Here is a 15,837-nt window from a genome sequence, read left to right as displayed (position 1 = left end):
TGGAGATTTTATAGACATTTCCAACAACACAACTAAAAAAGCCATTGATTACCCTCCATCCTCATCAAATCTTTTCTGTTCCTTTCCAGTTTTTTTCATTCTTCCTTAATGGCACCACCATACACAACCAAAAACCTAGGAGCTCTGTTTTTTTTTTAATTGGTATATAGTTGATTAACAGTGTTTCAGGTATACAGCAGTGTGTATCTGCTAATCCCAAATTCCTAGTTTATTCCCCACCTTCCCCCTTTGGTACCATAAGTTTGTTTCCTATGTCTGAGTCTGTTTCTGTTTTGTAAATAAGTTCATTTGTGTCATTTTTTTAGATTCCACATTGAAGTGATATCATATGATAAATTGTCTGACTTCACTTAGTATGATAATCTTTAGGTCCCTCCATGTTGCTGCAGATGGCAATATTTCATTCTTTTTTGTGGCTTCCCACTGCAGTTAAAATTCAAACTCCTTACAAAACTTAGAAGATCCTACGTGATCAGGCCTTGTATTAATCGGGGTAGGCTAGGCTTGGCTGTGGTAACAAATAGACCCCAAAATGCAGACTCAACACATTTGCACAAATAAACCCCAAAATGCATACCAGCTCCAACACAATAGAATTTTATTTCACACTCACACAACAGTCCAAGGCAGTGTTCTTAGCCCGTGAGTAGCTCTCTTCCACCTTTTTGGTCTGCTGTTCCCTATGGCCTAGTTATCATCTGTATCTTGCTTGCAGACAGGAAAAAGCACAGGCAGAGAAAACATCCACATCTTAAAAGCTTTGGCCTTGAAATGGCACCCTCATTTTGGCTCTTACTTCATTGGACAGAATTCAGGCACACGATCCCACCTAATTTCAGGGGAGGCTAGGAGATGCAGACTACTCACATCCCAGAAAGAAGAGAAAACAATTTTTGTAAGGAGCTGATGGTTACTACCTATCTGTCTACATATGACCTTGTCCCCTGCCATTCTCCCCCTCATTCACTGTGTTCCATATATACTGGCCACGGTTATTCCAATTTTTTTGAGTCTTTGCATTTGCTATTTCCGCTGATTGGAATCCTTTTCCCCACGAATTTTCGTATGGCTATCTCCTTTTAATTACTCAGATCTCAGGTTAAACGAGTCACAAGACAGGCTATCTCACATATACTTAATAGTAGATACCCCATTCCCCTAAACAATCCCTGTTCCATTAACTCTGATTTATTTTTCTCATAATATGTAGCACTCTCTGAAATTCTTATCTTGGTATTTGTCTATGTACATGTATGTTGTCTACCTTCCCCTTCTAGATGGTAAATTCCCTCACTGCAGGGACTTTGTTTTGTTTACCACCATATCTTCAGCATGGAAAACAGTTGAACATAGTATGTGTTCAGTTAATACTTGTTGAGCAGCTAGAGCGACTGGCTGTGTCTAGAATGTTGCTTTTCCTTCCCACCTTGGCTAGATCTTACTCATTCTTAATGTCTTGGCTCAAATTATACCTCTGCAGTGACTCCTTTAAGAGTTGATACCCTGCCCTCCTCCGTGACATTTAATATATTCCTCTGTTACAATAACATCCCTTGCTTTGTTTGCCTGTTAATTTTATGTTACCTTGGGAAGGATTTATACTCATCTTGCATTATCCTGAAGGCAGGGACTAGATTGGGTTCCTCTCCAGCATCTGCACATCCTGTGCTGTTGAATTTTTGTTGGATTACTGGATGTTTGAGAGCCCTAAGCACTGCGCATGCTGGTAATGAAGCATTGCTTAATCCTAACTTCCTTTCCTTTAAGGGGCTGTCAAGTGCTCCATTTGTACTTCTGTCTACTCTCACTTGAAATAATACTGCCTGTATCTGGGTGACTCACTTCAAGTTGTTTCTTAAATAGCCCCTACGTTAGGCATGCTGTTGGATCCTGGGAATCTTGAAGTAGGTACCTTGCACAGGATAAAAACCCTATAAATATTTGTTGATTTGATTTGACTCACAGTGGTTTATAGCAAAATCCAGCATTGTATTATGTTTATGAAACATCTTACGTGTTTTATGATCTTTATGACTGGCAGCTGTAATTTCTTACTATAACACATCTGTCAATAGAAAATCTATGTCTTTCCACCAGTCTAGTTTGTCTCAAATGTACTTGTTAAAAATTGAGAATGAAAAGTGAAGTCTAGAAGCTGATAGAAAGAAGGACCTGGCTTCAGGAGCTTTTTTAATAGCTCTTTTAGATTCTGAGGATGCTGCTGCTTCTCTGGCATTTGAATATGTGCTCCAGAGGGATGTGCGTGCTGTTTTTCTGGTAGAGAAATACTGTTTCTCTGTTGTAGCTTTGTTGCCAGAGGAAGAAGATAATGTCACGTTGGTAGAACAAAATGAATTTACATTATGCCAAGGGCAGTATAATGTACATATTTCTATGTTTATCTTTACTGAAGTTATTAGCATACAAGGTGGATATGTGTCACTTCAAAGTCGTCTGTTTTTCTATTAAATGATTAAATATGGTCATTGCATATTCCTAATCCTACAAGTATTGAGGTATATTGACTTACATTCATTTACCTTTGAAAAGATTTCCTGGAACCTTAGTTTATACTCATCTGCTCAGCTGTAAGAGAAGTAAAAAATGCTTGATTAAAAAATATTTAACCTCTTCATTTTTAACACGTTTTTGAGCTCCTGTGTTCTGGGGACTGTGATATCTTTGCTAAAATGATAGCTATGTTTGTTATTAAACAAATATTTTGTTTCTAGTATGAATGTGTAGATCGTTGCACAATTGAATTTTATTTTTAATAAATTTTTCTTAGATGTCTATCTCTGGTGATTTAATTATATTTTAATGTTTGCAGTGATTTCTTCCATATATTAAGTATGGCATCCTCATTTTTATTTAAATTTACCTTAAAGTATAACTGTTACATATTTCATAATAGTGCCTATTTTATTGGGGTTCTTTAGAAAGTAGGGTTCCCTGTAAGTAATTTTTTCATACATCTAGAACAATTTATTTTGGCCATTTGAGAAATTGATCTAAAAATACATATTTTACTTTACCTGCCCTTGTTAAATAGTACATATTGACTATAATTTAGGATTCTTGTGATTATTGGTGCTATTATGAGTATCAGTTATTGTACACTGAAGCCCTCAGGTCTCTGAAGTTGTTTTTTTTTTAAATCTCTTTCTCTTGGTATAAAAGACTCGAATGCAGTGCTTTTCAAGTACTTGTGTTTACTTTTCACAAATTTCCTCTCTTCTTAGTCCCTGTTAGATTGCAGCTTATCATTTCATTTTAGTATGTTGGCCTCTAAAGCCCTACTGAACTTACTGCTTCTGGTCTACTGTAGCTTAAAAATAATTCAGCCTATTTTAATTTGCCTGTGATAAGAGGAAAAGGATTCTGAGTGAGGGCCTGAGTTATGGTCATGACATTTATACTTAGATGTCAGATAAGGCTTTCAAACTTAATATGTCCAAAATTAAATGTTAGCTCTCCCCTCTCACCCCCCTCCCCCCATCCCAGACCCTGCTTCTGCATGGTCTTTCTCATCTCAGTTGGTGCCACAGCCACTCCTCCATTGCTTAGACTACATACCTGGGCATTATCCTTGACTCAAGCTCTCCATCACCTCCTATATCTAATCTGTTAGGAAATCTTGAGTCTTCTTTCAGAATATATCTTGAATCTGATCATTTTTCACCACTTCCTCCTAGTTCAGGCCACCATCACCTCTGACCTGGATCAGTGCAGGAGCTTCCTAGCTGATCTTGTTCCCACTCTTGCCTCCATTACCATCTCTTCTTAACTCCACTGCCAGTGTAGTTCTTTTAGAACATAAAATGTCACAGCTCAGAACCCTCCAGGGGTTCCCCTTTTCGCTCAAAAGCCAAATGATCTGCAGAGTGCTACATGATTGCACCCCGCTTGCCCCCCATGCTTTGGGCCTCATCACCTACTACTTTTCCCTCTTGCTCACTCCACTTCAACAACTTTGGCCTCCTGGCTGTTCCTCGAGTACTCCAGGCACGCTTTCATAAGAGCCTTCACGCTGGCCAGTCCGGGGGTGCTCTCTTTCAAGGTGTCTGTTTGACTTACTAACCCCACCTGCCTCGACCTCCTTCATGTCTTAGCTCAAATGAGGCCTGTCTAGACCATCCTGTTTTAAACTGCACTTCTTATTCCTCTTACTCTGCTATTTCTCCCTACATTTATTATCTAACGTATTATAACTTACTTAGGTTTGTTTAATCTGGTTCCCGCATTAGAATGTAAACTCCACAAAGGCAAGGAATTTTTAACTTTTTGTTCAATGATGTATCCTCGGTGTCTAGAATAGTGCCTGGCACATTGTGAGTACTTAATAAGAAATATTTGCTGAATGAATGAATGAATTGTAGTCTGTAGACTTTATGAATTTGTCCATTACTGACTAGGAGCCTTTTTCTCTGACTTACTATTATTGTTCTGGATATTTGGATTTGCTTGATAAATGGCATGAATATATAAGGAGATACTGTATCCGAGCTTCCATGTATGGTTAAGTAATAAGTTGAATGTTAACCTCATAGTAAATTCTTAAAGAAAACTTTGCAGTTTAATTTCTTTAATTCATAAATATTTTTATGTATAGAGTCTATAGTTTTAAGTACCCAACCTATTTTTTATTGAGATTTGAAAATTTAATACAAGCATGTTTGTCAGTGTTGTTTTATTAAAGAGCAAAATATTCCTAATTTGATTTACTTTTGTATTTTACCTGTAGACACTCTCTGTGCAGTTCTAGAAAGAGACACTCTTAGTATTAGAGAAAGTCGACTTTTTGGAGCTGTTGTACGATGGGCAGAAGCAGAATGTCAAAGACAACAATTGCCTGTGACTTTTGGAAACAAACAGAAAGTTCTAGGGAAAGCACTGTCTTTGATCCGGTTCCCACTGATGACCATTGAGGAGTTTGCAGCAGGTAAGGGTATAACTTGTCCAAAATCTATCTGAAATGATTTTAATGTGCAGTCAGTTTCCATGTGCAAGAGAGAGGGAAAGAAGCTATTTAGGTATGTGCGTTTGTATAATTTTATTTAATTCTCCTGATAGCCCTTCACAATAATATTATAGGTTACATATTACTATGCATTTTAAAGTAATATATATTTTATATTTTTTAAAATACTCTATATAGTATTATTATATAAAAATTGTATGATATTTCACAAGTTTAAGGACTGAACTTGAGAGGGGTTACGTGCCTTATCCAGGGTTATATTGACAGATCTTTCTGATTCTTAGGGTTGATGCATCTGATTTAAAATCAAACAAACCTGGTTCTTAGTTCTGTGATCAGTTCTTGCTATCCATATCAACACTGAGTATTATCTGCTTTTAATTCATGGCCAGATTGATTTAAAAGGAAAAAAAATCTCATAATTGTTTAAAGTTATATTTCTTTATGTTTATTGGCCATTTGTATTTTTTTCTTAGCATTCATGACTTTTGTTCTATTGGAGTATTCAGACTTTTCATACTGATTTGTTACGTATGTACCAATAGTCTTCCAAATAGTTTTTGCTGGTCAGAATCAATGTTTTTCTTTTTCTAACTTTTAAAATTAAAGTATAACATCTGCATAGTGAAGAAAACAAATACAGTGAATACACCTATTTAACCACACGTCAGTTTACAGTATATTACCATACCCCACAAGTCTCTGTCGGCCCCTCCTAGTCATTAATCTCCCTCCCAAAGGTGACTACTTTCTGGTTTCTATAAATGAGTTTTGTCTGTCTTTGAACTTAATATAAAGGAAATCATATATATAGCATGTATTCTTTTGTGTGTGGCTTCTTTCTCTTAACATCATGTCTGTTAGATTCATCTGTGTGGTTGTGTGGCAGTAGCTCATTCTTTTTCATTGCTGTATAATCTGTTGTATGGATGTGCCATGATTTATTTATCCATTTGACTGTTGTTGGACATTTGGGTTGTTTCTGTCTGTTGCCATTCTTGTACCTGTTACTTGGTGTATATGTGTGAACATTTCTGTTGAGTAGGTAGGAGTGGAATTGCAAAGTCAGAGTGTACATGTGTTCAGCATTGGTAGATCCTACCACACAGTTGCCCAAAGTGATTGTTAACAGTTCACTCAGCTGCCTAAGTAAGAGAATTAAGAGCTCATTCTAGTTGCCCCACATCCTCGTCGTTTTTATATATATACATATATATACATACATATATATATATATATATATATATATATATATGTATTATTTATCCTGACAAAAGATTTGTGTCCAGAATATATTAAAAATACATACAATGTGTAATATCACTAATATCTGTCTATGGATTGTCTTTTTGTTATCTTAATGCTGTGTTTTGATAAATAGAAGATCTTAATTTTAATGAGTTGATTTATCAGTCTTTTCCTTTAAGGTGAAGGCTTTTTATGTCTTTAAGAAATTTTGCCTGCGTCAAGGTTGTGAAGATACTCTGTTAGGTTTTCTTCTGGGAATTCTGTTGTTTTACATTTAACTTTTCTGTCTGTAATCCAGTTATACTTTTGTTTTCTGTGGTGTTTTTTCACACATGTGGATGGTATGAGGTAGAGGTCAAGGTTCATTTTTTTCCATATAGCTGTATATTAAAAACTATCCTTGTCCCCATACACTGTAGTGCTAAATAATTTTGTTGTAAATCAGGTGACTGCATATGAGTGAATCTATTTCTGGAATGTTTATTCTGATCTACTGTTACATTTGTTTATCCTTGAACCAGTTCTGTGGAATTATCATTTCTGTAATTTTATACTGAATCTTGAAATCTGGTAATGAAAGTCCTCTAACTTTGTTCTTCTTCTGGATTTATCTTGGCCATTCTTGGTCTTTTGTATTTTCATATAAATAAATGTTTTAATCAGCTTATCAGTTTCCACCAAAAAAAAAAAAAAAAAAGTCATGGGATTCTTACTGGAATTGCATTGATCCATAGACTGGTGTGGACATATCACCCTGACTGCGCCCAATCTAGTCTCATAGACTGGGGTGGAGATAATTGACATTTTTATAATATTGAGTCTTCCAATCCATGAATATTGATTTAAGACTTAAAATTTCTCTTAGTAACATTTTGAGTTTTCTGGTAGAGGTCTTGTATATTTTTTTGGTAGGTATATTCCTTATGTATTTTATTTTTTAAATATGATTGCAAATGATTGTTTTTTTTAATTTCCATGTCCTAATTGGTTGTTTGCCAGTATACAGAAATACAGCTGATTTTCCTGTATTGACCTTGTGTCTAGTGACCTTGCATCTAATGGCCTTGCTAGATTCATGAATTCTAATAATTTATTTGTAGATCATTGTGCATAGTCTACATGTACAATCATGCTATCTGCAAACAATAATAATTCTATTTATTTCTAATCCTTAGACATTTCTTTTTCTTGCCTTGTTATATGGCCTAGACCCTCCAGCATGTTAGTAAATAGAGGTACTGATAGTGAACATCTTTGTCTTATTCCAGTCTTGGCAGAAAACTTTCAGTATTTCCCCATAGAGTCTGCTTGCTGTAAATTTTTTTGTAGATACCCTTTATTGGATTAAGGAAGTTTTTTTCCTTTAATAATCTGCTAAGAGTTTTATTGTGAATTTTATCAAATGTTTCTCTTCTTTTGAGATAATGACGCAGTTGTCCCCTTAACTCTTTTAATATAGTGAACTGCATTGATTGATTTTCCAAATTAAACCAATTTTGGATTCCTTACATAAACTAGACTTGGTTGTCATGTATTATCCTTTTGTATATTACTAGATCCAATTTGCTAAATTTAAAAAATATTTTTAGAACTACTTCAGGAGAGAAATTAGTCTATAATTTTCCTTTCTTGTAATGAAATTGTCAGATTTTGATTATCAAGTTTATGCTGGGCTCATACAAAAATTAGGAATATTTCTTTTTTCTATATTCAAGAGTTTATATTAAATTGGTGCTGTTTTTCCTTAGGTGTTTAGGGGAATTCATCAGTGAAACTATCTGGACCTAGCATTTTCTTTGTGGAAAGTTTTTAATTAGAGATTTAATTTCTTAAGTATGACATTTCATATTTTTCTACTTCTTTTTGTGAGTTTCATCTAGACTTTTAATTTGTTAACATGAATTTCATGATATGCTTTTATTATTTCTGTGTTTGTGAAATCTAAATTATGTCTCCTTTTTCATTTCTGATAATGGTATATTGTGCCTCTGATCAGCCTTACCTAGGAGTTTACCCATTTTATTAATTTCTACAGAGAACTAACTTCTGGCTTTATTAATTTACTCTAGTGTGTATATGTTTTCCATTTCATTGATTTCTGATTTTTTTTTTATTATCTTCTTCCTTTAATTTTAATTTGCTGGGGGTTATTTATTTAGACATTGTGACTTTTTGAGATAAATGCTCAGAACAGCAATTTTCACATGTATTCTTTTTTGTGTATGCATTCAAGTCTGTAGTTTTTCCTCTAAGCATTTCTTTTTTCTCCAAAAGTTTTTGATATGTTGTATTTTCATTATCATTCAATAAAAAATATTTTCTAATTTTCATGGTAATTTTTTTTTCTGGATCCATAGGCTGTAAGTATGTAGCTTAATTTTCAAATATTTGGGGATTTTTCTCTCCAGCATTAAGAGAGAAATTTCTGTTTAACTCTTTAGTCTCTTAGTAGTTCCTTCCTGCTTAGTTTCTTGGTCTCATAGTTTTCTCTAAAATGTTGATAATGTTTCTCTATTAAGTATTCTCTTCTGCATTGCTGGCTGCCTTGGTAGCTTTGAATTACAATTTTTGTCTCCTTCATCAAGTGAGGACTACCACAATTTCTAGGTTGCCAGTTTCTGTTTGGCATTTATGCCCTGTGAAGCAAATCAGCGGATATCCCAAGGGGGAAGATGGTGACAAATACACAGCTTCATCTCAGTACATTTCCCTTCTCAAGCATTGACTGCCTCAGTTGTTCTTCACCCATTTGTGTACCATTTCACCTGTAGCTGTTTTCTGGCATAGGCTATTCCATCCTACAGACTTATTAATTCTTCTATGTCATCAGATAATGTTTCTCCTCTTGCTGTCATGCAGGTTCTTTTCTGTATGCATGTTATCTCTCAGTTGTATTTTTCAAAAATTTTTTTAGGAAGAGTTCCCTTTATGTTGTCTGTTTTGCTGTTGAGTGTGTTTTCTTTGCTTTTTTTTTTTTTTTTCTGTCTAGAGATTAGGAAATAAATTTTATATTTACTTTTTTCCCCTTCAGTTTTCTTAATTCTCCATTTCATAATAAAGCAGTATTTATTGACCTTTCCTGTTTAAGACAAGAATGTTAGCATGGCGTTTCATCCTTTCAACCTTTCCAGACCACTTTGTGGTAACTCATTATACACCCACACAATATATTGTAATAATACAACTATATTAGACTTAATTCTAGGTTGTTTTGGTTTTAGTGCTCATCACCAGTTCTTTTATGACACACCTTCTTGAATCCTTTATTTTGATTCACTCATTTATTATATTTGCTGTGGTGATGAACTGTGATCAGTGATCTTTGCTGTTACTACTGTAATTATTATGGGCCCCACAAACTGCATCATATAAGACAGCAAACTTAGTTGATAAATGTTGTGTGTGTTCTGACTGCTCCACCTACCACCTACCCGCCATCTCTCTCCCTTTCCTTGGGCCTCCCTATTCCCTGAGGCACAATAGTGAAGTTATGCCAATTAATAACCCTACAATGGCCTCTAAGTTTTCAAGTGAAAGCGTCTTATATCTCTCACTTTAAATCGAAAGCAGGAAATGATTAAGCTTAGTTAGTGAGGAAGGCATGTTGAAAGCCAGGATAGGCCAAAGCTAAGCCTCTTGCACCGAACAGTTAGCCAAGTTGGGAATGCAAAAGAAAAGTTCTTGAAGGAAATGAAAACTGTTACTCCAGTGAACACACAAATGATAAGAAAGTGAAACAGCCTTATTGCTGACATGGAGAAAGTTTGAGTGGTCTGGACAGAAGATTAAACCAGTCACATTCCCTAAAGCCAAAGCCCAATCCAGAGCAAGGCTGTAATTCTCTTTAAGTCTATAAAGGCTGAGAGAGGTGAGGAAGCTACAGAAGAAAAGTTGGAAGCCAGCAGAGGCTGGTTCAGGAGGTTTTAGGAAAGAAGCCGTCTTCATAACGTACAAGTGCAAGGTGAAGCAGCAAGTGCTGATGTAGAAGGTGCAGCAAGGTTGCCACAAACCTTTCGTTTGTTAAAAATGTAGTATCTGCGAAGCATGGTAAGGCAAGGTGTATTTGTAGTCTTGAATTACTGCATTATTTTATTTCTTATTGTTGGTTCTTCAGGGACACTAGTTACCTGTTTGTTGGGCTCTGCTTTTTATCATCCATTTTAGTCACCTTAAACATTTGAATTCTTTCGTCCTCTTGTCAGTCTGAGAAAGTTATATGAGTTTTCACCCCCATCTCTCTTTTGATCTTACGCAATTCCAGGTCTGTTTTTGGGGGGGTTTTTTGTTTTGGCTAAAATGCATGTTTTAACTTTGTAATTGTATTTTTTTCTCCTTTACAATCTTCCCTTATGCAGAGATTGCAAATGAACTGTGGGGCCAGGTCTGGCAGGTTGATATATTTTATGTGATACTTTTAAATTTTTAATTTTTTAAAACTTAGGGTGTTTTACATTAAAGTCTGATTTATAGCTTCCTAAACCAAATTGCTAGTGTTTTGAAATCTCTTATTTAGATTGTTTTTACCAGCCTTGGAAGGGATCTCGTGGCATCTTTTTATGAGGAGTAGCATTCCTCATGTTTATTCCTGGATAAATTTAAGCTGTTTGGAATTTTCTCTTCTCAGAAACAGTGAATAAGGAAACTATAACATATGCTTCTTCCACAGCTCTTCCAGTCTTAGCTCCTGCCTTCTGCTAATTTCTGAATCCCACAACAAAAGCACTGTCCCATATATTTCTGCCTCTGTGTTCCATTATTTGATTATAGCCTCAGACAGATGGGAAATGGAGAGGTAATGGTAACCCTGGCACCACTGCGAGCATTTCCCTACCTCTCCTCTTTCTGATAGACAAAATACTCAGAGGGTGAATGGATAGAAAATTCCAAAGGCCTTTCTGTGATCTCAGGGCTTCACCTAAGCTTTGATTTATTAATGATTTTTACACGTACATATTAGGTTAACCTCAAATAAATTTAGTAAAACTTTTAAATATATGCTAAAATTATATATGCCACGATTTTTCTGCCTCATTGTTAAGTTTACATCTTCTGGATATGAATTCACAGTTAGGGATTTTTAACAAATTACAAAGTTAGAGATTGCAGTGAAGTTGCTTTTATTGAGGTTTATATTTTTATTTCTGCAGGTCCTGCTCAGTCTGGAATTCTGTCAGATCGTGAAGTGGTGAATCTCTTTCTTCATTTTACTGTCAATCCTAAACCCCGAGTTGAATACATTGATCGACCAAGGTGCTGCCTCAGAGGAAAGGAATGCTGCATCAATAGATTCCAGCAAGTAGAGAGCCGGTGGGGTTACAGTGGAACCAGTGATCGAATCAGGTATCTGTCATATTGTAGACTTGGGGTTCGGGTGGGGCAGCAGTTAGCGTTTGGCTTTTATGCCCAAATTGTGGGAAATAATTAGCCAACATTTTATTTTATACTTTGTTTAATACATTTCTAACTTCATACAAGAGTCAAGATGTCAGGCTTACTGGTCTCCCCACTGAATTATGAGTGATGGGATCTCTTAGGAAACAGGTTTAAGTAAGAAAAGATTGAATTGGACCTTCTAACACATGAGTATTGTTTGGACTACCATTGCTGGTGAGCTGAGGTCTAGGTCTTAGTTAGTCAAACACTATTTTTACAGAGTTCAGGCTACAGTTTAATATACTTAATCTTAACTTGGTTTAGTGTGAGTTTTTTCTTTGCATAGATTTGCATGGAAAGTGTCCCAGTATACATTTATAACAGCTTTGAGTGGAAAATAATTTTTAAATCTTAAAAGATGCATGCCTATAATTCTGTTGGAATTTATATTTGCTCTACCATGTTTCTTTAGGTCAAATGTCAAAATAGAAGAAGTACTTGTTTTCATAAAACATGCCTTTTGAATTTTCACTTACTTAATAGCACTTTGGTATAAAAGTAGAAACTAACAATAAGTTTGTTTAAAACTAGAATGCCAAGGGGGAGAAGATAAATATTGGGTTAAAATGAAAATAAAAATGAATTTGTGGGCTGTTTAGTAGTCATTCACAATGAGAATACTATCTGGGAAAATTTACAGGATGAGGACAGAGGATCACACAGAGAATTAGCAATAAGTAACTACTTTTACTAAATAAATTAGAAATAAATGATTTAAGCATTTAACCCAAGACACTAGAAAATGAATAGCAAAAGAACCCTAAGAAAAGAGAGAGGAAATAGGTAAATGTATAAATTAATGAATTAAAAATAGTAGTAATTGTTAAATCCGTAAGCTGGTTTCTGAAAAATACCAATAAAATAAGTAAAGCTCTGGCAAAGGTAATAAAGAAAACATACTCACAGTTACAAATAATAATGGGAATATAATCATATATTGAGGAAATTTTTATTTTAATTCTGGGTTTACTCTGTGCTAATAAATTGAACATTTTGATGGAATGGATCATTTTATAGGCAAATATAAATTATCAAAATTGACTGAAGAAGAAAGCCTGAATAGACCAATTACCATGGAAGAAATTAAAAGTTATCAAAGAACTGTCCCTTCACAAGGTGGTTTTGAAAGGTGAGTTTTATCAAACCTGCAGAGAACAGATTGTTTCCTTGAGCATTAAAAGAATAAAACACTTTTTGTTTAATTATTGAAGGAAGCATAATGCTTATACAGGAATCTGACAAGACAAAAATTTTCTAGGTCCATCTCACTTACATACAAGAAGAAATTCTACATAAAATAGGATATTGAATCTAGTAGTACCTTAGAAAGTTAACACTATAAAAGCAAATAAAGTGTATTTAGAGATTGAAAGAATCACTCAATATTAGGAAATGTATTAGTGTAATTCAACATGGTAGCAGATCAAAGAAATAACCCATTTTTTTCCTACAGATGTCAAAAAGACTTGATAAAATTTCACCCTCGATGCATATATAACCATGAATAGGCTAGGTCTAAAAGAATACTTCTTTAACATGATAAACTATTGAAACCTCAAGATAGAGATGCCTGTGAATATTGCTGTTTTTCAGCAGTGTTCTGATTGATGTAGTCACAAAGGATAAAGAATTACTAGAAAGGAAATTTTTTTTTCATTATTCGCAGATAACATCTACATTAGTAGTTCTGCACTCCATCAGACCTAGTTCTCCCTTTTTTATAATAAATATTTTGTATTCCCCCTTTACTAACCTGAAGTGAAATTCATAATGTTTCATTTTTTTTAAAGATATAATGGCCTAGTTGTAAAGGAAAATAAATGTAACTGGTAGTAAAATAAAATACCTATTTCAGTATCTAGACACTTGGGCAGCAGAAGACAAGCTGCAGCAATCAGACTCAGTACCTGTGTGCAGCAGCACCCTGACAGCTGCAAGTCGGGGGACAGGTGTGTTAGAGTCACGTCGCAAATACCATGAGCAGCACTGCTGCCAATTTGTCATTTTCTTTAAAGGTTTCAAATAAAGCAAGTTACAGTCCATTCCCTTTATCCAGTTTCCCTGGTTGAGAACTCACCTGCTTGCTGAAGTTTGTTTGTAACCCCCAGCAGTACTTTCTCAGTCATTCACAGGAAAGATTTTAGTTGCCCAGGAGCGTGCTCCTGTGTGAGATCAAACAGGGCGATCCTCTGCCTTATTTCAGCTCTCATACCGAGATGGAGACAGTGGAGGGCAGTGCAAGCGATGACAGCTCTGGGGCCATTGGACAGTTTGAGTCCCAACTCTGGCATCTGTTAGTGGGGTGGCCTCAGGCAAGTCACTTAATGCTTAATTTCATTTTCTCTTTTGTAAAATAAAGAAAATGGAATATACTAGAATGAGTTGTCCATATTCCCCCTTAGGGCAGTGGCGTAGTGTTTGCTAATTCTGTGTTTGTGGCAACTATAGAATATAACTGCCACAAATCAGGAGAATTGGCTGTATGATATTTCCTATGTTAATAAAGTAGTCACCTTTTGTAAGTCAGTGAATATTAAAATTGCCATAAAATCTTTGGTTTATAAATGAAAAAGAATTAGGTTTAAATCTCATAGTTAAAAACAAGTTTTTCATCTACGTGAACTCTGACAGGACACTTGAAAGTTGATTGGGATTCCTTGTTTTGGGAGACTATCCTACATATTGCAGTGATTCTGGTGTCCCTGGCTCCCTGCCAGCAGTGCCCCATGCCTCTTCGGGAATAGAACTACTTTTGAGAACACCTGGTCTGCCCAAACAGCCTCAAGATCAGTAAAACTCTATCAGCACCAATAAAAAAGAATAGTGGCCACTTGTAAAACAGTGCATGCAAAAACCAGTGATGTTCCAATATGTCATCAAAATTCGGTTAGAGCCGGATGGTGCTGATGGTTAACAACACTGAATGTACTTAATGCCACTGAACTATACACTTAAAAATGCTTAAGATGGTACCTTTTGTTATATATTTTGCCACAAGAAAAAATTTTCAGTGTTTTAAATTTTCAGTTATAATGTTGAGTAAGAACAGATCCCATTTGTAATAGTAACGAATATCGTAAAGTAGTAGGATTAACTCCTATAAGAAACGTATAGTATGGTATCCTTATGAAGAACTGGAGAGCTTTGATGGTATCTTTCCAAACTAACCTCTCTATGTTATGCAGTTCCTTGTAGAAGTCCCGTGTTTTTGGTAAGGAGGAATAGGTTGGCAAAATTATTCTAAGATTAATCTGTAAGAGTAAGTATTTCTTTTTAAAAAAAAAAGTGGTATGGATCAAGCATGGAAAGTATTATAAAGCTTTAAGTTAGTGCTGCATGGAACATACTGCAGAGTTCAGAAACCAGCCTCATGTAAATGAATGTTTAGAATGTGAGGGAAGGATTAGCCACTGGGAAAATAAAGTAAGTTCTCTACCGACGCCATCTACCAGTATTCTTATAAATAAAAGTTTTAACATTTAAAAAAATGAAATTGTGAAAATGCTAGAACAGAATGTTTGTTATGAGGATGAGCTAGACCCATCTAAACTTGGCATGGGTCATAATTTGACTATAAATAGTTCAAAATTTTCCAAAACCACCATGTTTAAAGATAGACAACAAATAAAAAAGTGTTTGTAATGGACATTACAGAGAAAGCATAGAATAACTATGTAACATGGACTTTCAAATCCACATGAAAAAGACACTGCTCATCAGCACAGAAAAATGCAACACGAACATGAGTGGGTTTTTCATTAAAGAGAAAATCCAGTAGACAGTAAGCATATAAGCCAATGTTAACTCAGTTATCAAAGAAATATAAATAGAATTTATCAGTTATCAGCTTCTCAACAGCAAAAATAAATGAAAATACCCGTGGTTGTTGAAAGTGAGATAGAAATGATCTTCATTCCTTGTTGGGTGTAAAGTTTTATAATCTTCCCAGAAAGCAATTTGATAAAGTTTATCTAAAGCCTTAAGAATGTGCCTTTTCCCCAGAAAATCTACTTCCAAGAATTTATTTTAAGGAAATGATTAAGGCTCTGTAAAATGATTTAGCTACGAGACTATTCATCATGGCATTGTTACATAATAACAGAAACTGCTGATAGCCTAGATTATCTAACAAGTAGGAATTACTGAAATACGAT

The 15,837-nt window shown here is 35.0% G+C and overlaps 1 protein-coding gene across 1 annotated transcript in view; it reads left to right on the top strand.

The window, feature by feature from the left end:
• BTBD1 (BTB domain containing 1) overlaps positions 1-15,837 on the top strand; it is a 37,107-nt gene that overhangs the window by 13,869 nt on the left and 7,401 nt on the right. The window contains exons 4-5 of the mRNA XM_074354093.1: positions 4,766-4,963; positions 11,398-11,590. Of these exons, the coding sequence (XP_074210194.1) occupies positions 4,766-4,963; positions 11,398-11,590 (391 nt within the window). The remainder of the gene's footprint in view (positions 1-4,765; positions 4,964-11,397; positions 11,591-15,837) is intronic.

The sequence above is a fragment of the Camelus bactrianus genome, chromosome 27, assembly GCF_048773025.1.
Source record: "Camelus bactrianus isolate YW-2024 breed Bactrian camel chromosome 27, ASM4877302v1, whole genome shotgun sequence".
Lineage (NCBI taxonomy): Eukaryota > Metazoa > Chordata > Mammalia > Artiodactyla > Camelidae > Camelus > Camelus bactrianus.
This window is presented reverse-complemented; position numbering and strand designations above follow the sequence as displayed.